General features: G+C 46.3%; 1 protein-coding gene across 2 annotated transcripts in view; it reads right to left on the reverse strand.

Moving 5' to 3' along the window:
* The window catches only part of Slc15a1 (solute carrier family 15 member 1), a 46,087-nt gene extending 23,385 nt beyond the window's left edge, over window positions 1–22,702 (reverse strand). The window contains exons 1-9 of one of the 2 annotated variants that reach the window (XM_031361245.1): window positions 22,609–22,702; window positions 9,892–9,908; window positions 9,435–9,516; window positions 9,201–9,342; window positions 7,994–8,113; window positions 4,889–4,988; window positions 4,554–4,644; window positions 3,114–3,197; window positions 169–251 (exon numbers count right to left, since the gene is read on the reverse strand). In XM_031361245.1, coding sequence (XP_031217105.1) covers window positions 169–251; window positions 3,114–3,197; window positions 4,554–4,644; window positions 4,889–4,988; window positions 7,994–8,113; window positions 9,201–9,342; window positions 9,435–9,516; window positions 9,892–9,908; window positions 22,609–22,612 — 723 coding nt within the window. In that variant the 5' untranslated portion in view covers window positions 22,613–22,702. Of the gene's footprint in view, window positions 1–168; window positions 252–3,113; window positions 3,198–4,553; window positions 4,645–4,888; window positions 4,989–7,993; window positions 8,114–9,200; window positions 9,343–9,434; window positions 9,517–9,891; window positions 9,909–22,456; window positions 22,525–22,608 lie in introns of those variants that run through there. The other variant, XM_031361246.1, reaches the window with a different exon arrangement.
* Between the last annotated feature and the right edge of the window lie 2,136 nt (window positions 22,703–24,838).

Below are 24,838 nucleotides of genomic sequence, written 5' to 3' on the forward strand. Positions count from 1 at the left end.
GGGAGGAAAGGGGAGTGAGAGGGGGAAGGGAGGGAGGGGAAAGGGAGGAGAGAGGGGGAGAGAGGGGAAAGGGAGGAGGAGAGGGAGGGGAAAGGGAGGGAGAGGGGAGGGAAGGGAAGGTGAGAAGGAGAGGGAGGAGATGGGAGGGAGAGGGGAGAGAGCACTTACACCAATGCACTTGGCCACTTTGCCCATGATGTTGCCCTGGGGCTGGAACTTCTTGTACATTCCACTGCCAAGGACAAATACAACTGCACAGGGCAGAAGAAGAGACATCACTACAGAGTTCCCTGTGGTCTGAGAGATGCTCATTTACCTGTGTGGTCTCCTTGGTGGGAGGAATGAGACGTGTCTCCGTCTATAGACGTGTCTCTGTTTATAGACATGTCTCCGTCCTCACAGATGAAGATCTGTTTCTGACTCTAGAGACCACCAGTGCCTCTGAGGATCAGGAAGCTTGAGCTAAAGCCTACCACCTTCATCAGTCTCCTCAAGAGGAGGCTCCTAGACTTGGCAAAGCTGTTTAAACACAAGTCCTAGCTATTTAAAGGGAGCTAAAGGTCATAGATGCCTCTGTATGCCATAAGAATACATCTTTCTACAAAGACAATAAATACAGTGCTAAGGTTTTGGGCTGTAATAGCAAGTGGAATTTTCTTCCTGTTCCTAATATTCAGGAGAAAGGTATTAAATGGATGAATCAGATTCTACACTAAGTTTTTTGATCACCCAAACCACAATTTGATAACTTAACGGCATCGACTGTTGAGAAGGCCGAGGCCTTGGCAGACACTTGCTCTCAGGGATCTCACTGAGTTCTGATCTGTACTAGAGATGTCCTTCACGGCTCACTGACTTGTGTCATGCCCTTACAAGCACGTGGTGAAGCGTCCCAACAGGCTGAGCTAGCACTTCTCTTTGCCAGCTTTTTAACCCTTAAATTTTTTGACAAACTAAAGCCTAATTCAAGCATAAAAATTTCTAGAAGAGCTGTAGATGCCTACAGTCTTTCATAAGAAGCAGAATCTTTTTCTTAAGAAAGATTTACACAGACTAAATGAGAATATACCTGAGGTCCCATTCTCTGCTCAGAATTGAGAGGAGAAGCATGCACAAGCCCTTAGAAGAGCAGAGCTATCTTTGAAGAATTATGAGAGAAGACATATTGGACAGGGTAAGGGCGGCACTTGCACAGCAGCAGAGACAGCAGAGTTGTTTCAATATGAGAGAAAAGGTGAAAATGGTTCTACTTGATCCTGGCAAGACCTACAAACCAAACCTGAGGAAGTATGAAGAAGCCATGGGGACCACGGGTTGGATTGGTCTCACACTAACTTTCAACTTAGAATACCTCAGGTTACCTCTTTGTATATCCTAAAAGAACAACAACAAAAAAAAACAAACAAAAAATGCTCAAAACCATATATAAACATACTATATGCATATGTATAGAACCTAGACTCTATCATCTGTCTGTCTGTCTATCTATCTATCTATCTATCTATCTATCTATCTATCTATCTATCCATCTATCCATCTATCACCTATTTAGTCATCTATCATCAATCATCTATCTATCTATCTATCTATCTATCTATCTATCTATCATCTATTTAGTCATCTATCATCAATCAGTCATCTATCTATCTATCTATCTATCTATCCATCTATCATCTATCTATCTATCTATCCATCTATCATCTAGTCATCTATCATCAATCAGTCATCTATCTATCTATCTATCCATCTATCATCTATTTAGTTATCTATCATCAATCAGTCATCTATCTATCTATCTATCCATCTATCCATCTATCATCTATCCATCTATCATCTATCTATCTATCTATCTATCTATCTATCTATCTATCCATCTATCCATCCATCTATCATCTATTTAGTCATCTATTATCAATCAGTCATCTATCTATCTATCTATCTATCTATCTATCTATCTATCCATCTATCATCTATTTAGTCATCTATCATCAATCATCTATCTATCTATCTATATCTATAATCATCTATCATCTATCAATCACCTATCTCTCATGTATCTATGTATCTATCACCTATACACCTTCTATCTACCTTCTCTCTATTATCTATTATCTACCTATCAATTATCTATCATCTATCTATCTATCTATCTATCTATCTATCTATCTATCTATCATATCTATCTATTATCTTATCTATCTACCTATCATCTATTTATCTAGTCATCTATCCTCCATTGTCTATCAACTATCTATCTATCCATCTATCTCATCTATCAAGTATCTATCTATATATCTAATTATCTATCTACTAATTATGCATGTATGTATCTATCTAATTATCTATCTATCTAATTATATATTTGTCTATCTATCATTCATCTATCTATCTACCTACCTACCTACCTACCTACCTACCTACGTATCTATCTATCTCCTGCAAGCAGAAGGCACTATCTTCTGTGCAGGAAGGGGAGTAGCAAGAAGCATGAGGAAAGGCTGGGACAGATAGTGGGACATGAACATGAAAAAGATATACTGAATAACTATGTATAAAAATGTCATAATGAAACTTGCCATTCTGCATATTAAAGTAACCTATGAAGAAATCTAAAAACCCATTGATATAAAAACACATGTGCAAATGAATATAACTACTACATACATACATTCCTCTTAGCAGGAAAGGATTCTAGTAGAAGCCCTTGGGATGATGAAAGTTGGATTCCAGCAGGAGTATTGAATAGTCATTGAACCAGACTGGCATTTCTTTACTCAAACCACAGATGATGCATGCCAACCAGTAAAGAAGGTTTCAATCCCTGGCTTAGCACGCTAGCAACCTCTTCCACCTCTGCTCATCATTTGGATGGACCCAAATGCCCAAGTCACTGATGCCTCTTCTTCAAAGCACTTCGAGGATCTCATTTCCCATGGAACATGGCCACCCCACTCTCTCCTCTCTTTGATGAGAGCATGCAAAAGGCACCATGGCAGGTCTTTGCAATACTTTTTGTTACGACTCGGTTCATGGACTGTAACAAACTAGCCATGATAATTAATATAGAGCCTGACTTAGACATGGGCTTGTGCCAGCTCAACTGATCTACTCACTTAGGGCAACAGCCATGAGAGCTGCCGGAACCCCAAAGGCCAGTGGGTAACAAGCTTGTTGACTGTGGATTCCACACTGTTGAACTGAGGAGAAATAACAATAAAATGTATCATGTTTTTGTTAATGCGCGTATTGCTCCCATTTCTAAACACCCCCCACTGATTATATTATACTGTTTTTACTTAGCATTCTGGACCTAGTTAGCTGCTTGCCATGGCCAACTGAACAAACTATTCTAAGGCTTTTCTATTTATTTATTTATTTATTTATTTATTTATTTATTTATTTATTTATTCTCTCTCTCTCTCTCTCTCTCTCTCTCTCTCTCTTTCTTTCTCTCTCTGTATGGATGGAGTATTAAGAGGTCAGAGGACAATTTTCAGGATTTAGTTCTCTCTTTCTAGTATGTGGGTCCAGGAATCAAACTCAGATTCTTTTTTTTTTTTTTTTCTGTGTAGCCCTGGTTTTGTCCTGGAACTCACTCTATAGACCAGGCTGGCCTCGAACTCAGAAATCCACCTGCCTCTGCCTCCCAAGTGCTGGGATTAAAGGCGTGCGCCACCACCACCCAGCCCCAAACTCAGATTCTTAGGACTAGCAGCAAGCACCTTTCCCAGCTCAGCCATCTCACTGGCCCCTGTTCTGTAGATTTTCTAACTCGTGGAGATAAATGTGACCTGGACACTCGAAGTCCAGCATGTGGGACTCAGTAAATTAAAGCTGACACACTCCCATTCACTATTGCAAGTGTCCTGTAAGCACCGTAGCTACACATCACGAGCTAAGGAAGGGCTGGACAGTAACTATTTTAGGCTTTGGCTCCTCCACTCTGCCTTCACAGGGGAACCAATCGAATCGAAACCATGGTTAGTGAGTCAAGAAAAGTTGGAAGGGGGGAAGCATGGAAAAAAGAAATTTAAAGTTTAGATTTTGACAACTATCCCAGCATGTGTGGCAGCTGGGCCATTAAACAAAAGCAAAAAACCAGGACTAAGCCTGTTTTGTTTTGTTTGTTTTGGGACAGGGTTTCACTATGTAGCTCTGGCTGGGTTGGAATTCACTATACAGAGCCGTATAATTCACTCACAAGGATCCATCTGCTTCTGTCTCCTCAGTGCTATGACCAAAGGTGTGTGCCACCACATCTGGAAGATTTAGCTTTTATTTATTTATTTATTTATTTATTTATTTATTTATTTATTTATTGGTTTTTCGAGACAGGGTTTTTCTGTGTAGCCCTGGCTGTTCTGGAACTCGCTCTGTAGACCACAAACTCAGAAATCCCCCTGCCTCTGCTTCCCAAGTGCTGGGATTAAAGGCGTGTGCCACCACTGCCCGGCTTTTTTTTTTTTTTTTTTTTTTTTTAAGATTTAGCCTTTTTAACCTGACTTTCTCATAATCAAAAAGAAAAATCCAAGTTCTTAGTAGATGGTTCTTACCTCTGAGTATGGGAGTGATGATCGTGGAGAGCAGGCTTCCCGCATTGATAGCCAAATAAAAGATGGAAAAGAACCGGTTTCGCTGTTTTTCCTGTCACAAGAGGGGCACAGTTAGGTTACAACAACCTGGCTGGGAATCATGGGAGATGGTGGGGCTCAGAACCGGGCTCACTTCTGACTTAATTTGGTCAGTATCCTACTTTCAAGCATCCTGGAAAAGACTAGGAGGGAGACAGAGCTCACAATCCAGGTTGGAGACGGGACTGACGCTCCAGGGATTCGATTATTAGACCATTTCAGTCACTGACTGGATCCCGTGCAGTTCACGGTCTTACCTGACCCTCTTCAAACTGATCGCCACCAAACGCAGACACACAGGGCTTGATTCCTCCTGTACCAAGGGCTATCAGGGCCAGGCCAATCATGGACAGTGCTCTGGGGAAAGATGTGGTTTAAGGCCAAGGTGGGAGGTCCTCAGGAAGGCTCCTCCCCCTGTATTCTCCTTACAAGGACTAAGCGCAGGAGCAGACGTATGGAGGTTCACGCTCTATGGGAAGGTAAGGCTGAGCATTGAAGGAAACCTGGCCGCCATGGAATTGGAGCCTACTATGTTTGTTTCGTCATTTATATTTAATTGAAAATGGCTTAAAATTTGAAAAAGGATTTGCATATGGACTCTTGGTAGCCTTACCATTACTAATAAAAGAATGAGTACATGAAATGTTAATTAAGGGGCTGGAGAGATGGCTCAATGGTTAAGAGCACTGACTGCTCTTCCAGAGGTCCTCAGTTCAAATTCTCAGCAAGCACATGGTGGCTCACAACCATCTGTAATGGAATCCAGTACCCTCTTCTGGTGTGTCTGAAGATAGCTACAGTGTACTCATACATAAAATAAATAAATATATCTTTTTTTTAAAAAAATAGAAATGTTAGTTAAGAGGTGGGGTGCAGGGGTAGAGTAAATGGTTGGTATGCATAGGCCCTGGCTTCAGTTCTCAGCACTCATGTAGACATATGTAAACACACAGATGCCAGTCAAACAAACATAAGCCTTGTGTCAATCAAAATGGAGTCACAATAGTCGTTTAGTGACATTGGAAACATGACTCAATGGCAAAACAGAGTGTCTATGTAGGCTCTGTGATCGTCTGTGGTTGCTTACACACTGGAAGAGGCCAGAGAGAAACAGAACAGATGCTGCTTTGTTAAAACCAGGTTGTGGTACTGAGGGTTATTTATCTTTATCTTAATTTTACTTGTGTTCTCCTCTAGGTTATCTGTAAGCATTTTACCTCTGGAACTGAAAGATAAAATCATGTGGCGGCAGGGGAATTAAGACAAAGTATAATGACCCATGTAGAATACCATCAGGAGATCCATTGCTTTGAACACCAACCTAGCCAAAGATTTGATACTGGAGCTCCGCTACGGTTTAGACATCTCGAGTTTGGAAGAATTTACATCTTCTTGGCTGATAATGTTGCTTAAAATATTTAAACATGGAATGGATATGGTCTTTCTTTGATCTGGGTTCTCTTTGCTGGCTGGCCCGTGAGCCTCCAGGATCTGCTCCCCCAGGGCTGGGTCCCAGGGATCTGAACTCAGGTTCTTAAGCTTGCCCACAGGCACTTTACCTACTGCATTATCTCTCCAGCTCTGTACCTGTCCCCCTCCCCCTCTGCTTTCAAAAGGACAGCTCATCCAAGGTTACCTTACTCTCTTGTGGGGAAGCTTGGCTCAGACCTGGTAGTCTGGGTGGCCCACTGAGCTCATAGCTATCCCTCACTGACACTGCTTTTTCTGGCCCAAGCACCAGATAGGGAGGATTGTCCTGTGGGCACACATGTATGTAGCAGGAAAGTCAGAGACATGGGCATTATAGCCACTAACTTAAGTTTCAGTTGTATTTAAGATGGCTTGCTCCTACATTAAGAAGTTGAAGTATAATCAATCTTAAATTTTAAAAGAGATTTTGGAGTTTTCAAAGACTAGATTTGAAAAGAAAGCTTGGATATTAAGAAACTTTTTTTTTTTTTTTCCTTTTGAGACAGGGTTTCACTGTGTAGCCCTGGCTGACCTGGAACTCATTATGTAGACCAGGCTGGCCTCGAACTCACAGAGATCCATCTGCCTTTGCTGCTAAGTGCTGAGATTAGAGACATTGTACCTCAGCGCTTGGCCAGAGACTGAACTTTTAAGAATTTATGTTTTTAAAGACTGGGACTTCTAAAATTTGGAATATTTTATACTGTGATGTTCATATTAATGTGTGATCTTGGGGGTAAATAAAGGAAGGAAAAGTTGTGGCTGAATGGTGTTGTGTTTGTGTCAAGTTGACAAGGGGTCGGTTGCGCTGGATGGTTTTATGTCAGCTTGAAGCTAGAGCCACTGAAGAGGAGGGAGCCTTAGCCGAGAAAATGCCTCCATAAGATCAGGCTGTAGGCAAGTCTGTGGGATATTTTCTTAATTAGTGATTAATGTGGCAGAGCCAGCCCATTGTGGGTGGTGCCATCCTTGGGCTGGTGGTCTTAGGTTCTATAAGAAAGCAGGCCAAGCAAGCCACAGGGAGCAATCCAGTAAGCAGCACCCTCCATGGCTTCTGCATCAGCTCCTGCCTCCAGGTTCCTGCCCTGTGTGAGTTCCCATCCTGACTCCTTTCAGCGATAGACTGTGATGTGAAAACATGAGCCAGATCATCCCTTCCTCCCCAATTTGCTTTTGGTCATGGTGTCTCATCATGGCAAAGTAACCCTAACTAAGAGAAGCAGTGCACACATGCAATCCCAGCACATGGGAGCTTAGGTGGGAGGATTGTGAGTTTGAGACTATATAGCTTAGGCTACATATCTCCAGTCTGGGATACATAGATAGATGCTGTGTACAGCAAGTTCTAGACCAGCCTGGATACATAGTAAGATGCTGTGTTTAAAAAGCAGTAAGCAAACAAGCCAGCCACGTATTCAGTGCACCAAGCCGCATTGCAGGGAAGGAGAATAACTCCAGCAAGGACAGACCTTACTGTCAAGAGTTCAGAACAGGTGGTTAGGACAACGTCTGTTAAATAGAATTGCTAAATACAACCTCCTGTGGTTTCAGGGAGAAACTAAAGGTCTTAGGATATTGGGGAAAGCTGGTGGTGTTGAGGGCCAAGGTCTATTGGAGCCATGTCCTCCTAGGGAAGACACTGTGAGCACAAAAACCTTCACATGACCATACACCAAATGGGATGTCTCAACCCTAGTCAAAGTGAGCAGACATTAGGATGGGGACACCCTGAAGGCACAACTCTTAGTCCATTGAATCGCCTTCTCCACATTACTGAGTAGGGAGGAAGACTTCTCTGCTCTCTTGGGGGACATTTCAGGAACAAGATGAATCATCAGATTGCCAACTAAGCAGGCAGTGAGAGGGTGGGGCCACAGTGACCCTGGACTCACATGTGCACAGGAGGGCTGTCAGGAGTGCCGTTGTGGTCGTGGTCTGTGAGGTCATTAATCGAGCTCACCGAGATGACTGCTTGTCCAATCGTGTAGACGATGGATAATGAAACAATTGTCCTGCATTTAGAAAGGGCAAGAGCATCCTAGTTAATTGCACAGTAGCTGTTTGCGTCCGTCCTTCCTCCTGCAGAACTTCAAAGAGCCCAGTTATGGATCTACCCAGTTTTCAAAATTAGGTAAAAATGGGGACTCCTGGTAAGGGAGATCATAGGTACAAAGAGTGAAATTGTGGTTAGAGCCCAGAAGGGGAAAACCCCACCTACAACTTCCCTCCACCCCCACCTCTGCCACCACAGAAATCAGTATTTGTAGCTTTGGACAATAAGACTTAACAATCTTGGCAGCATTGAGTGGACTCAGGGGTTAAAACAAATAAACAAACAAGACAAGACATTGGAAAGGAATGTGTGGTGGGGGTAAGAGAAGAAGCGGATGGGAGGAAATTCAGAGTGAACTTGATCAAAATGCAGTGTACATATCAATGATATTCTCAAACAACTAAGAAAAAGTTTCTAGCTTGTGCCCGGTAGTGGTGGCTGGCCAGGAGCCGACACTGACTAACTTTACAGACTGCTTTAAAGAGAGCTGACTGTTCTTCCTCTTGCCTGTGTTAGCACTTTGACCTGGAAGAACATTTTCCTTCTCTATAAAGTTCCCAGAGACTTTTCCTGGTAATTTTCCATGAGATAGCCCCTGTTTGGGTGAGTTCTCAAAATGGCTTCCAACCCACCAGGCCACACCAGCCTGACTCACAATGGCTTCCAACCCACCAGGCCACACCAGCCTGCAGCAGCAAGATCTGGGCATCAGGCAGAGTCTTTCTTACCAGTGATAGTCAGGGTCCCTGCCACTGTTTCAAAACAGTACAGTTTGTGTGTGTGTGTGTGTGTGTGTGTGTGTGTGTGTGTGTATGTGTGTGTGTAAACAAATAACAAAACAAAACAAAAACAACATCAAAACCTCAACCTTCTTGAATTTACATTGGTAAGTGCTAGGAATACAATATGAAGCAGAAACAAGGTCACAGCAGTCCTATGAGTTTCTTTTTCTTGAATCCTCTCCAACCCCCAAGTCTACCATCCCAATTCACAAAGCTCATAGTTTACATCTCTGCTCGTGTGGTGAACAAGTCCCAGTCACTCACTTGAACTTCCCCAGCCAAGAGTCTGCGATCAGAGCTCCAAGAATTGGAGTCAGGTAGCAGAGGGCAACGAATGTATGGTAGATGGCCGTGGAGAGATCATCATTCCAGCCAAGGAAATTCCTGAAGTACAGAACCAGGAGTGCTTTTCACGGGCACGGGGAGAGAGAAACAGAATTAGGGCTCGCTGAGGCAACACATACTCTTACAGAAGGGTGAGGTGAGCCGGAAACTTACCTCGCATCCCATAGTAGGAGAATCTTTCACAGAATTCATTGACCACGATGAAGAAGATGCTCAACGGGTAACCAAAGCAACCCTGACAAACAGAGAAACAATATTTGGACACACTCCTCACCAGTCCACACTTACATGCCAGGACTGGAAGCTGGACAGAGGTCCACCACCCATGTAATAACTTCTTAGTTCCATTCAGAACCAGAATTGTGAATTTTGTGACTTTTATAGCTTTATGTTAGTTATTCCCACAAAGAGACAGCAATGAGATAGATCAACTAGCAGAAGAAGGAAATTAACAGCATTCCTTAAGCCGAGGACATCTGCAGAGCTCAGGATCATCTCTATGCACAAACCATGTGTGTCAACTGAATAAGGCAGATCTGTGTCCACTGAGGAGCAAAACATCGTGTGACTTACGGGATGAAGGCACTGGAGAAGGACAAAGGATACTCACCCGAGACTTGGACATCCCTAAAAGAAAAACAAAACAACATTAAAGTCAAGTTATGACAGTGCTGTTGGCTGAGCCCGCCTCAGCTCCTCTGGCTTCCCACAGCAGTGAGCCTTAGTGTCCTCCGGGGTCCTGACACAGGGCTCACATCCCATGTGCAGTGGAGGACTGGCCTCCTCAGGCAATGCTTGTGAGATTCAAAAGTGAGAACCAGTGCTCAGGAAATCATGCCCAAACCATTTCCTCCTCAAACACTTCAAAGGCTGCCTCTGCATAAAACCAAACATTCTGGTGTGTTCTCGCCGATTTCACAGTGGGGTTCTGTGAGGGTTAAATCATTGAGGTATAACACGCTTTGAGGTGCCTAATAAAGAGTGAAGATTCAGCCTTTCTGTTCCTAACCCTGCCTTCCTTCCTGCCCTTCTCTAAGAAGACTCCAGTGAATCTACCAATGAACTGTTAGTTCATTGGCTGTGTGGTGTGTCCTCTCAAAGTTTGTGACGTGGGAGCTAGCAGCCTATTGCTGGGTACCCTATCTGTTTAGCATGTCCCTTTCTACTGAGTGCTAGCACTGGTGTTGACAGTCCCTTCACACAGTGTGCTGTTGTGATGAGCCAGTCCCTCCAGGCTACCTGTCCCCACTGTGCCCCTTTTCAGGGGGGAACCCATCCTCTTCCTGTTTCCCAGCCCTCACTGACTTCATTTTACAGTTCTTTGCTGCTAGGGCTCCTAAGCACACACCCTGCCTCTGTTAGGAGTCCACTGACTGCTCAGCAGTAGAGGGTCACACACTGGACTGTGCCTGAGACTCTCCAGGGGGCGGTCTGGCCAGTGCTGCTGACTCGTAGGTCTGGCGGACACACGTGACCGTGTTTTCTAACCAGGCTCCCGGTGGTTGCACGCTTTGAAAACTGCTGCACTGGTTACTGTAAGTAATCCTTAAACCCCAGTCATGGTCCATGCGCCCTGCCCTACAGCAGAGTGATCTATCTGGAGAGGCCTTGCTGGATCCTGCACTGGCCACTGTGTCTTGTATTAAGAGTTAGGCTTTTAAACAAGCTCCAAGGTGACGTGGATACTGCAGTCTGGGAACCTCTCTTTGGGAAGCGGTATAAGCTATGGTCTCTCGTTTCCTGACAGATCTCTGTATGTAAAGATGACCACTTCTCTGGCCCTGAGAACCAGGAAGACCAGCTACCCAGAGCAGAAACCAAATGTATACGCTGGGTAAGTACGGGTGTCCACCACCGCTCCTTATCAATCTCTTGTCGTGTTCGCCATTCACAACTCTTCCCTTCTGACTCAACACTGTGCGCTGTTACTCTGTGTGTCTCCCAGCCCCCACCTACCACAGGCATATCTGCCCCACCTTGGTCAGCTGAACTGAGGCCATTTCTGCTTGCCCACTCTGCTGTGGCCCCAGGGCATCACATCACAGCAGATGGTCTTGCAGCCTTTTGCCCACTTCAGAGTATATTTGATGTTATTTTTAGTCTTTGCTCCAAGGAGCTCAACATCCTGACCTCCTAGGATGCTAGTTCCCAGCTCTCCTGTGGTTAAAGCTGGAGCCAGAGATTCCACACCATAACCAAACTCGCTTTCCTTTGATGGAAGGGGTTGCTTCAAGGTACGACAAGAGCCGTGGGGTCGGAGCTGGGATTGAATCTCAGTTCTGCCAGCTACCACCTGGGACCCTGGGTAGGCCTGGGCAATCACAGTGAAATGAAGGGAAACACCATCTGCTGTGTGAGGTACTGTAGGAGTTCATGAGGGGCCAGCAAGATGGCTCAGACTAGCTTTCCTCTCTGACTGATACAATATATGTGCAGGCTTTTCTCCTTCACATCACACATTAGTTGATTGAAGACACTAACACCCTAGAATCTTCAGCCTTGAATGACACTCTCTTGAGTGGCAATTAAATGTCACCCTGGAGAAGGACAGAGGAGCAAACCAGGCGGTGGGTATTCTTCAGCACCCCGATTTGTTGCAGGGCAGCTCGTGTTCTTGAGGAGACAGCATACGGCTCTATCTACTTACACCTCAGAGAACATGGTCTCCCCAAGGCCTTCAGAGGACCAAGCAAGGAATGAGACTAACACAAAGGCCCCGATGTTCTCATGAGGGAGGTCTGCAAGCTCAGAGTCCAGAGAGCCAGGCTGAGTCTCACAGCAGCCGCGTCTTTCCCGTGTCCCTAGATGTTCTGGGTTCACAGGGGAGGAACCTTGTTTCCAGAGCAGAGACTATATATTCCTGTTAAATATTACCTAGCACTGATTTACAGCAAGTGTATATATGGTTACGGGCAATGTTTAGAGGGCTGAGGCCTTAGCTGACCAATCATCAGGCTTAGAATTTCATTATGGAAAAGAAGTGTCCAACCTCACTCAAGCAAAAAAAGAAACTATGAAAAAGAAGTTAGATCCAGCTCTCTCTCCTCTCCCTCTCCCTCTCTCCTTTTCTCCTATCTAGTGATAGGGGGATAAAGGGTAGAAAAAAGAAGAACCCACAAAGTAGCTGAGATTGGCTACAGTCGGCAAAGAAGAGCCTTAGTTTCCAGGGAGGACAGCAGAGCAAACTCAGCACCCTGATTGGATGCAGGGTAGCTTGTGTTCTTGAAGCCAAAGCCTGAGATGGCAGGACCCAGACATCCTGCAGGAAGATGGCAGGACCCAGACATCCTGCAGGAAGATGGCAGGACCCAGACATCCTGCAGGAAGCATTTTGCTTTTTGAAAGGTGTGCATTCCTGAGAACTGCTTTTATTATTCCAGGACATAGGTTGCTAAGCTCCCTTTATAGAATCCCATGCTATCTGCTAGCCATACACTGAAGTCAGCACTTCTTATCTGAACAGACCTGTGTCAACAGGGCCGGTATCATAGAAAAGTCAAGTGTAGAGCCATGGGCCACAAGAGACTTGATCTGAACTCAGATTTCAACTTCAACAAGACTCAGTTTACTTAGACCACTCAGTGAGCATGTTGGGCGAGCCCATGTTTCTGGAACAGCCTGTAGGTCACTTGGAGATTTAAGTATGACCAGGACTACATCCAGACTCCAGGCTCCCGTACCTGCAGAGCTCAGTGGTACCAGCATGTCTAATCACTGACTAAACATTGGCTTTTGCTGTTATTGTGTCTAATGGATTTTGACTTTCTACTATCTGAAAAATTTAGACAAAAATCAGTAACTGTAAGTATATATTACTAACTTTGGGGTGCAGTAGAGGGACAGAGACACAGGGGGGAATGAGACTCTAGTGACCCACCACTTACTAACATTTCTCCTCTGATGTGGAAATTTCCTGCGAGTTACACAAAGCATAATAAATTGAGCCTTGTAGGCTTGGAATCTCTAAGTGATGTTTTGTTACCTAAAAATCAATACAGCTAGAGTTGCTTTGTGGGGACATGTTCTGAGAAACATATTTCGTCATTGATGGCAAAGATGATGATGAACTTTTCATCCGTGTTCAAGGATCACAGAGTGTATTTACACAAACCTGAAGGGTAAACCTACCGCAGGCCTACAGTATACTGTAATCTTACAGGCTTTCGCCATCCACAGTCAGGACACTGTCATGGAGCACACAGCTGAGCTCCATCAGCCACATTCAGGCTGCAGAGAGCACTTCTGGAAGTTGGATTTGGGATACAAACAAAGCACTTTGCTGAGGTCTGAGAAAGGAACTCCTCCTTTTGGGTGGAGAGAAAACTATTTCTTACCACTTCTAAAAATGCCTGCACTCTAAAGTCTGGGCAAATTTGTAGGTGTCTTTTCTTCCATGGAAAAGGGGGTCTTTGCTGCTATCATTACAGATTTTGAAATGCAGCCTTGATCCTGAGTCAGTCAGTGGATTAATATAAACACCATACAAAGAAGAGAAGGCACAATGAAGGCATCAGGGCTTGCCCTGTCTATACTGTTCATTGCCAAAGCAAGTCAAGCCAGGCATGGTGGTCCCAGCACTCTGGAGATAGAGGCAGGCAGATATCTGCAAGTTCAAGGCCAGGCGGGTCTCAGAGCCAGTTCTAGGACAGCCAGGGTTACATAGGGAAACTCTGTCTTAAATAAAACACTCCAAGAATAAGGCAAGCTACCGGATGCGAAAAGCATGGAGCTACTATTGCTGTCACAAGTGTTGCTAATGAGAGAGCACGGAGTTTATGCAATGATTTGGGCATGATGCCATCCAATAGGACCAGCTCTGTGCCAGGGACCATACCAAAGACTTGATGGACCATGGTCGGTCTGAATCTTGGCCGAAGTCTTGTGGCCATTTTGGGACAAGGAAGAGAAGCTGTGATGGGTCTACACCCCATGAGCCCCCTGAGTCACTCCTCAGGAGACAGACATGGAACATGAACCCACTTAGCTGCCGGCTAGGGTCTGCTCCTCAGCAGTAGGGCACCTTGCAACTCACAGTGACAGCAGCAGCTCCTGGGATGCCTGTGTCACAGGACAGGTGCCAGGGCACTCTAGTTGTATGATTGGCTTAAGTGATAATGCGCCCTTGTACCTTTCTCATCTATCAGTCAGGACACACTTTGTCTCATGTGTGCTTGACAGCTGGGTCTTTCCCTTCACACCTCAGCATCTACTGCTCAGGCTTGGGCACAGCTCCTGGTCAGCATATGCATTTCGAAGGGCTAGAATCCAAGGTTTCTCATGCAGGTGGCTGGAAAACAGCCTGGATTTATTGATTCACAGTCTTGGAAGCTGGAGGTCTAAGATTGAGGTGTTGTGAGAGTTGTCTTCTGTGCCTGAGAGGAAGAGTGTTCTGAGCCTCTCTGGGGTGGAGTGTCTAGCATTCTGTGCTATCCTTTGGTTCATAGAAGCATTGTTTGCATCTCCACGCAACATCCCTCTCATGGGTGCACCTGTGTCCAAACCTCCCTTATAATAAAGATATTAGTTATTTTGAACTTATAGCCCACCCTACCCCACTAGGATCTGATATTAAGTAGTCACATTTGCAACTGCCTCGCTCTTCAGAGAGGTCACATTCTGGTACTGGGGGCCTGGGCTTCTCTACATCTGAACTTTGGGGATACATATTGCAGCCCACAGTGGTCAAAGGCTGTTTGCTGTGTGCCATTTGTTACTTTATGTTGCAACATCCTCCAACCCTTTAAAAATGTTTCTAAAGGACCAGGGAAGCGGCTCAGCTCCGTCAGACTGAGTTAGACTGAGTTAGACTGAAACCCATGTCTGCTGTGCAAACATGGGGATCCGAGTTCCGATTCTCAGTATTCACAGTTAAACCAGGCTTGGAAAACAGTAGCTAAATCCCAGCACTGGAGAGGCAGAGATAGGAGCATGTCTGCAGCTCACTGGACAGCCAGCCTAGATGAACTGGGGAGACAGAGACTGTCTGAAAAGATAAGGTGGGGAGAGAAAAAGGAAGACATCTGACATTGTCAGGCATGGCAGCACACGCCTTTAATCCCAGCATCCAGGAGGTAGAGGCAGGTGGATTTCTATGAGTTCGAGGTCAGCCTTGTCTACAAAGTAAGTTCCAGGATAGGAAGAGCCACATAGCCAGACCTTGTCTCAAACAAAACAAAAAACAAGCAAACCTAAAAACTAACACCAAAAAGGTAACTGACAACAATTTCTGACCTCTATGAATGTGTAAACTGGCATGCACACAGTCTTGTCTTATAACCAGACACTATTCTCTGAGTATACTTATGATTTGCAGAAAGGTTCTTGGTGGGCCACGGGATCCAGCTATCTTTTGACAAGGTCAGAGATCATTCAGTCCCCAATTGCTCTATGACAGGAAAAGATCAGGAGGCCAGAGAGTCCCTCAGAGTTAATATGGAATAAAACAGGGGGCCTGGGAAGTGGTAGTCTTAAATTCTGCCCAGATATAGACAGAGATTAAGTGTGATGGTTTCCCTAGGCATGAGGATGGTAAGCTATTGTAGTCTGAATGAGGATGACCCTCACAGGTTCATATCTTTGAATGCTTGGTCCTCCATTACTGGAACTGTTTGGGGAGGGTTAGGAGGCATGGCTTTGTGAGAGGAGGCATGTCACTAGGGGTGGGCTTTGAGGTTTTAAAAGCCCAAACCACCATTCCCAGTTTGTTCATTCTCTCTCTCCTCCCTCTCCCCTCTTTCTCTCTCTCTCTCAAGCTTGTGGATCAAGGTATAAGCTCTCATTGACCACTCCAGAGCCATGTCTACTTCCCTCTGCTATCAGCTTCCCTCCTCGCTCAGTGGTCATGGACTCTAACCCCGTGAACCCGTGAGCCCCAGTAAAATGCTTTCTTTTCTAAGTTGCCTTGGCCATGGTGTTCCGTCACGGCAATAGAAAAGAGACTGACATAACCCTTGCTCCCCAAGTTGGTTTCTTTATCTATACTCATATTTTTATTGCAGAAGAACACCCTTGGTTGAGGACTTAGACAAAGACTTAGTGTAAATGCATGTGGTTGAGAGTGAAGAGATGACTATGTTCCTTAATCAAAGAAGAAAGGCTTTTCCCCAGAGAGGCCTCTGGAAGGAGACAGAGGGAAGACATGATGGGGGTGGCTATGGGCTACATGGGCAACTGTCCCCCCTCCTGCTCATGTTGAAGACTACCAACAGAGGACAGAAACCTGCCCACCAGCAGTGGGAATGTGCTGAGCATGCTATATTGGTACACAATGTGATCTTGTATATTTTCATAAGAGAGAACAAAGACTAGAGGCAGAATGAAAATATTTTTGTATTGACATTTAGATTGTACACACCTCACTGCTAAATGAAAAGATTAAAAAAAAATCTAGATATAAATGTTGGTAAAATATATGCAATTTAAATTTTGATGGCTATTATGTAATAATTCTCTGTGAAGGTGTTCTAAGTAACTTTTCCCTCAGTCTTGTAATCTTGGAATGAATAGGCATGCAGGAGCAGCTACCTTGAAGGTAAAGCATGCACATGTGACTCAACAATATGAATAAAGACTGCCTAGAGACTTCATCCCACCATTCAGCGCAGCCCCTCTAACACAGGATCAACAGAAGATGCCCCCGAGTTTTAGAATAATGAGATAAATTGCCTGTGTTTACTTTGACAGTTTAAGTGTTTCTGATTTCACCTGATATATTTTTGCCTGAGTTTTAAGAGAGGACCTCACTCTGTAGCCCTGGCTATCCTGGAAGTCACTATGTAGATCAGGATGGTCTTGCACTCACAAGGATCTATATGCCTTTACTTCCAAGTACTGGGATTAATGGTTGGTATATGCCACCATTAGGTGAAACCCAGCATAGGTTTCGCTAGATGTTACCTATATCATGGGGGTAATCCCAACAGAGTCATCTTTATATGCTATATATTACAACTTAATTCCATATGTATGTGAATAGCACATTTTCTTAGTACAATATGGGGGTTGGATAGAGCTTTCCAGAATCTCACAATATGGCCTTTTTAGAAACAGGCTTGCTACAAGGATAATTCATCTAGGTGAGATAAAGCTGGAAAAGGAGTGGGAACATTAATCCAGTGTGAGTGATGTCCTTACAAGATAGAAGAGACAGGAGACAGATACACAGGAAGATGGCCACATGACAGTGGAAATAGAAACTGTACATAGTCTCTGAGCCAGGGGCCGCAATGCCACCGGAAGCCACAAGAAAGGTCTGGACCAGAGCCCCATGGAACCTTCAGACAGAGCATGGCCACCTAACAACTTGACTGGACTCCCAGCCTCCATATTTGTGAGGAGACACTCCTGTCATTTTAGAACACAGTGCTACTTTAGTTATGAGAGCCATGGGAAAGGCATACAGGATGCAAGTTCTTGTGTTTGGCTTGAACAGAGAAAAGAATTCTTTTCCTAAAGAATGTCTCAGATCTGCAAGTGAACAGAGCTCTGTCGGGAGTCCTAAAGAGCGTGTTGCAAAATCTTCTCACTCCCTGCCAACTGCAGGCATTCTAAATGGTTTGGTTTGAGAATCTGGGATGAGTCTTCCTATCTAAGAATACTTTGTATCCTTTCAAGTCCTGAACCTGATTCTTGAACCAAAACTTCCTAGTGAGGAATGTGCTCACTGTTACATCTTCCCACATAGTATTTGGTGGAGGACAAACCTGTGGGAACTCCTGCAACTGGACAGGGGGCTGCAGGCAGGCTCCAATGTAAACACCTGGAAGACTAGGGTAGGATCCTGTCCCCCTTTGCCCTGGGCAGTGTAATTTCTTTTCTTCTTCTGTTTAAATAAAAATTCATTTTATTTGTGTGGGTGTGTGTGCGTACACGCGATTCCATGCATGTGTGTGTTCATGTATATATCATGTAAGTGCGGGTGCCCATAGATGCCAGAAGATGTTGGTGGAGCCCCTGGAACTGGAATTAAAGGAGGTTGTAAACCATTCAGTGTGGGTGCTAGGAACCAGACAGGCCCTCTGGAAGAGTAGCAAGCGTTCTTCGATGCTGGGGCATCTCTCCAGTCCCAGCAATAGCATTTTCTAACTGCTGACATGTGCTTTAGCTCTGTCCTGCCAGCCAGTAGCAGCTGTGTCTGTAAACCAAAGGACAAAGTTTCAAAACAGAGATTCTCTGGTTCCCTGTGTTGCAACCACAGCATTCCAGGATCTCTGAGTCAGTCCTTGTCACTGGCTCCTGGTAACATTGGTCTAGTCTCTGTCATCAGGGAGGAACGTATAGATGTCCCTCAGAAGTCATCCTTGTTTTCATTTCCTTATCAGCTCACCTAAGACACCTACCCACTTTCCCTCCTGCAAGGGATAGACTCTACTTGCTATTGTGTAATGGAGCTCTGGGCCAAGAGTTGCAACACAGAGGGGCTGAGGAGCCCCACCCTCTACTCATGATACTGGGCCATTCCGGGAGAGTGGTTCTCCCTGGAGGACAGAATGGCAGCCTGAGCTTCTGCCAGGGAAGTTTCCTGGAAGCTACTAGCCAAATGCAGAGGTGCTTGATCTCTTTGTTCTCTGCACTTCATGGGATGCTTCAGTAATTTCAAGAGCTGTAGGGAAGTTAAAAATCAGAAAACTTGAGAAGATGAGAAGAGATTCTCTTCCACCTAGAGACGCCGTGGAAGTGTGACCAGCAAGGCCACAGTTTAGCAGGAGGATGACTCCAGATTTATGGCCGCTTCCTATGGTCTCATTCACCTCAACAACCACCAAGAGGGAAGTGCTTCTAAGAGTTTTGGTTTCTGCCCTGAGGATGTAGGACTGTTCTATGGCCTTCCATGGGTAGTGAACATCTGGATAAACCAGGGACTTTAGGTCCACTCTGACAGCCCCAGTGGGCCAGCACTTCACTTGGACTCTCTGTGCCTCCACAGCCATTTTTCAAATGGCCACAGATCTACCCAGCACAATGTATACACACCCATTTGTACCCAGGGGCAGGACTAATTATTACCAATTACCACAGTCTAATTTCTAGACCACAATAGCAATGTTTTGACATGAGTAAGGGTTAAGGAGAAGAAAATGTTGTCCATTATGATCACTCAGAGTCACTGTAAGCTGTCACTCTCAGTGTATGGTACTAGGACCAGCAGCAAGGGCACTATGAACATGACAATCATTGGCTCCCACACTCCAGTCCCATGGAGCCAGGACCCTAGGGGTGGGGCTGCTCATCCAGGTGATGGGGTGTGTGCTCAAGTTAGAAGCTAGCCTAGGGATGTGCACAATTGGTAGAATGCTTGCTTAGCACAGGCAAAGTCTTGGATTTGATCTTGCACACCACATAAGATGGGTGGTGCACACCTATGATCCCAACACTTGGGAAGTAGAAGCAGGAGGATTAGAAATTTAAGATCATTTTTCAGATATGAAGAATTAGAATTGTGATTCTGTCCTCTCAAAATAAAAGAACAAAAAGGTAAAAGTAAACTTAGAGACTGTCAGCAAGAGCCTCAGCTCCTATTTCTAGGTCTCCAGGGGACACTCAGTGGCCCTCGGCTCATTCCCAGGCTGGAGCAGGACACAGCCTCTTGGGCACTTTGGTTGAGCCAGGGCTTCTAAGGCAGGAGAGAATGTGGAAGGACTTTTAAATGGCCAGGAGGGAGGTGCCTGCAAGGCTGGTTCATCTTTTCACACCCAAGCAAGAGACTGACTTGGAGAAACTCCCAAGACACACAAAGAAGGCTGAGATCTGAGGAAGGCATGCGGTAGAGCATGATTTGCTAAGGAAGCAACCTTCTCAGCCTTGGGAGCCGGAAGGGAGCTTCCTTCAAAGAACTTGTCTTCAGAGTCAAGTCCTTGAGTGAACACCAGCCATAGATTTCCAGGCTGGAGTGTGAAATGTGTATTTTAGCCCCAACCCAGCACAGCCTTTTGCTAAGTTTTAAATCAGAGGGATTTGATAACAGGAAAGAGATCATATCTTGGAAGGCTTTAATGAAAGTCTCCTAGCCTCCCAAAGGTGCTGTGGCTACTCTCCTCCTTGAGGCTTCTCCCCAGCCTGGGAGAGCTTCTGTTATTCAGAGACGTTTTTCCAGCAGACAGCCCAAGAGATCAGTGCGCAAACAGCCTCTCTTTGATCACCCGTATCTTCAGGCAAAGGTCAGGGCTGGGGCTGCCTCCTGCTCAGGAGCCAAGAGTGATACGTTCATTGTTTTAAATAATTGAGAAGATTGAAGGCTGTTTTGCGAGAACATAGAAAAATATATAAATGCCAGGTGTGTTGGCACACACTTATAAACTCAGCACTTGGAAGGTTGAAGCAGGAGGATTGCTGAGTTTGAGGCTAGTCTGGGCTGCATAGTTCAGATCTCAACCAGCCTGAGCTACAGAATAAGACTCCCCAAAACAGAGATGGATCAGGTGTGTGCACACACACATACACAATCAATAAATAAAATTCAATAAAATTTAAAAGGGATATTTTTTAAAAAAAAGACAATTTAAAGTGAAAAGAAACCATACACGAGTTGACATCAATGCCTATAACTGGTTTTATTGGGATAGCTCCACCCACAAATGTCTGAGGCTGTTTCTACACCAAGGACAGAGCCCAGGTGTTACAACTATGGGTTTCTCAACAAGAGAGTACTGATGTCTACTTAAAAACAAGTCAAGGTTTAAGATTTCAACCATGGGTGTTCAGGTTCAGCCACAAGTGTCTACACCCTGTGCAGCTGCATAGCCTGTGGGTGCTATAGAGCCATACCTGTCTCTTTCCTTCCTAGCCATTCATCACTTCGTCCCCAGAATTCTCAGGGGGCAGTGAGCTCCCTGGTGTGAACACTGGCTTGAACCACACAGGAGAAAGTCAGTGGCTCAGGGCACCTGTTTCTCTAAGAACTGCTTCCTGTTCCTCCCATTCCCCAAGTATTCTTAGGATCATAGCCCATCACACGGCACCTGAAACAATTCTGGCACGCTCTAACTGCCAACCATTGTTTTCAAGAGGGGGAGTCAGTATAACTTTTAATTATCTTTTCCATTTCCTTGCTCTTGATATTGAAAAGCTGAGACATCTACAAATCAAACCCTGGTTTGATTACAAGTCACTGGTCACTGTTCCCGTGCTATGAAAAACTCCAGCGGAGTACCAGTTAGTTTATGGATAAGGAAACACCCATTGCTTCGCAGCACTACTTTTCCAAAGCCTGTTCTGTATCCTTTTTCTTCCCACCAGAGCTATCTGTTAGAAGGGCAAAACGCATCTCACACAACACAGATCCTGTGGTAACTCAGGGACCTGGCATCAGAGTCCAACACAAGCATCCTGAGGCGGCTCTCACTCAGCAAGGTCACCAGCACAGCAGTTGGGAGTGGGATCGGAGCCCCTCTTAGAAGCTGGCTGCAGTAGGTGGTCTGATAGTGTTCATCTCAAATGACATGAGAAATCTTTTCTAATCAGCAGTTTGCTACAGCCAAAGTTCAAGGTGTGACCTGCTCCCTTGCTGCTACTTCTAAAACTTGTGGTACAGGGGGATGCGAGGCCTCCGTGGGCGCTCTGTACTGAGGCAGGAACACAAGAGTAGCAAGGAGCAACGTGAACACGATGCAGTGAGACCAAGTTGGAGCTCTGCTGCCTGTGTCCATGCAGCCTGAAAAGCAGAGGCTGGCCATTAAAGCGGGACTTTGAGAGAGTCAGCTTGTTACCCCAGCTTTAGGGGGACCAGTGGCCTCAAGGCCTTGTCTGTGGTTCTAAGTCACTCCCAGAGGCAGTTTACTTTGAAGCAGGGCAGGCACCAAGCAGCCTCTTAGTTCATCTGCTGATACTCATACTCTAGTCTGCTCAAAACTGGGCTGCTTGCTTTGTGTGCCTTTTATATCTGAGGACAGCGGTAGAACCAGAGATGGTACAGAGATGCACTCAACGCCCGCTGGGGCCAGGGATTCTCATAAGAATTCTTTGCTAGAGGCAAGCTCAGAACCAAAGTCCCATGGGGCGCCCTGAGGCCCCCAGTACCTCCTCTCCCTGCCATCATGCGCAGACTGCACTCAACTCCAAGGCCACAAGCCACTTTGGCACGAAAACCCGAGTCAAAGGGCAGGCGGGTGGAGAGTAGCGCGCGTATTCCCCCAGCCTTGGCGTCTGACCACCTAGGAAGAAACTTCAAAAGTAGCTACCTCCTGCCCAGGTTTCCAGCCTCCAAGCAGCGAGTTCCCTGCGGCAAGTGCGGAGTCGTTCCCTATCCCCTGGCACCTCCTCCGCAAGCTCCCCTGCGACAGAAGTGTCCCTGCTCCCGGCGATCCCGCCCCAGCTGCCCGTGCTCACGTACCCATTGTGGCGGCTCCAAGGTTCCGGACCGGCGACTGGCAAGCAGGAGTTCAGCCTCCCTTACTTTGTTTCCAGGCCCTGCCCAGCTGGCTACCTGTGTGATTGTAGGAGTGCGAGGCGGGGCCGGCCGGCTCCACCCTTGAAGGAACCGAGGGTTAACAGCGCTTAAATCCCTGCTGCAGGATACCTGCGCTAGGCCGCTGGTCCCAGACCCTCTGGAGCAGAACAGATACAGCTGTCTCAAGTAACAGGGGGGGGGAGAGAGGGATCTGGGGCCAAGACTCCCTTGTGAGTGGTCACCAGGAGGCTTGATTGATCTGGCCGATCTGAGATTGATCTGTGTGTCGCCAGGCACCATGCTGGGACTTGCTGAGTCAAGAAAGCGGGACTTGGGTGTTTGGCAGTCTAAAGGGCTTGTGCCGCGCCTGGGACCCCACTCTACAAACAACAGCTCAGAGAACCGCTCTACCCCGCTCTACCTTGCTTGGGAAAGCAAAACGGACTCTAACAGTTTGTGTCTGTGTCCTTGAACTTGCTGGGCAGCCCAAGAGACCTGGTGTCCTGACCCTCCTGCATCCCTCCTCCCCAGCCCTGAGATTACAAGACTGTAATATCGGCCTGGCCATTTTTCTGCTTTCTGGTCAGTCTTGAGGAAGTTAAGGCTCTGGATGTTTACAGAGGAGCCTTAAGATGGGACTTGGAAGTGGGTCTCAATCATTGGTTTACCTAGTCTTGTATTTATTGAGGAGACTCCCTCCCCAGCCTCAGCTCATCTACCATCTCCATTTCTCAGCTTCTTCCTCCCCAGGGCTCAGTTATCCCTCTCACGCCCCACAATTGTCTTAAAAATGTCAGTGCGACGTACACAGTATTCAATGGCCATCCTGGGCGTTAAGTACATTCACCAACATCATCCCATCTACAGAACTTCATCTTCCCAGCCGTAGCTCTGTGGTCTTTAAACAACAGCTCCCAGCTGTTTCCCCAGTCTCTGGCTGTCATTATTGCCTTGAGTCAGATACCTCCAGCCCCACCCCACCCCCAGGTGTCCTGTGTGAGCGGAAAGTGCAGATCCCCTCTTCTGAGGCTGGCTTCTTTCAGTTAGCAAAGCGTTCTCCAGGCTCAGCCACATCCTTGCATGGGTCAGCACACCCTTTAAGGGTGATGAGTCTTCCACAGTACACTCATGCCTCACTTTGTTTATTCAATCACCTGCCCTTATCATCTGCCCCTAGGAACTCCCAGCCACCCTGCTGGGAGATGGGGGTGTGGGGGTGGAGCACAGGAAGCCTTTTCTCACAGGCAGCTGCACCTGCCTTCCCTGACTTCTCTGCGCACAAGAAGAACCTCCTTCCACCCTTGAATGCTTGCCACTCCCAGGGTAACAGCTGACTTGGCTGATAGATTAGTGACTGCAGACGGTGGGAGGTGTCGCCTTGGCCAATGGGAAGGGACGGCAGACACCTGCTGTTGGCCAGCGGTGGTGACAGAGGGGTGAGGATGTTTCCTTTGGTTGGTTTCTTCTGCAGGGTGAACTTTGTGTTGTTGAGGTCATAAGCATCGACACCTTGGGATGTCCTTGGAAGCACTCTGGCTTGCAATCAGGGTTTTCAGTGTGGTCCTGGTCCATCACCAGCATCTACTGCATCCATAGAGTCAGGGACTCCAGGATCCTGGACAGCAGCTAGTGACTTGGTGCTTGGGAGGCCTGTGCTCGGTCTCCTCTGCTTACCTTCCTGGAGGAGGACTCATTTATCACTTCCACGATCAAGTGCTAGGGCCTGTGCACTAGACAAACTGTGAAACAATATGGTCCTACGTCCACCGAGCATGCGTTCTGTGTCCTGCAGGCTGGGCTGCTCCTTGGCAGGGGGTGGGGACAGCAGATCTGGGAGTCTATGTCCTCTACACTGAGAGTCGCACTGTGTGGCCCTCTTCTCGGCCCACCCTCTGACCTCACTCTTCCAGGTCTTAGCACTGAACTTTTCTAATGGATCAAAAGGCTCAGCAGCTTAAAAATACCAGACTGGTACCATCTCCTGGTTCTGGAAGCAGGAGTATTATCCAGGCAGGGCCCTCTGCTTCCTCTGAGGCCTCCAGGGAGGATCCTTCCTGGCATCTACCAGCTTCTGATGGTTCCTGTGGCCCCTGCTGTGGCCACCGCACTCCCCCTCCTTCTTCACACAGCCTCTCTCTCCTCAGCCCTGGGGAGGCTGATGGTTAAGGGACTG

Source organism: Mastomys coucha, unplaced genomic scaffold (genome assembly GCF_008632895.1).
Source record: "Mastomys coucha isolate ucsf_1 unplaced genomic scaffold, UCSF_Mcou_1 pScaffold9, whole genome shotgun sequence".
Taxonomy (NCBI): Eukaryota; Metazoa; Chordata; class Mammalia; order Rodentia; family Muridae; genus Mastomys; species Mastomys coucha.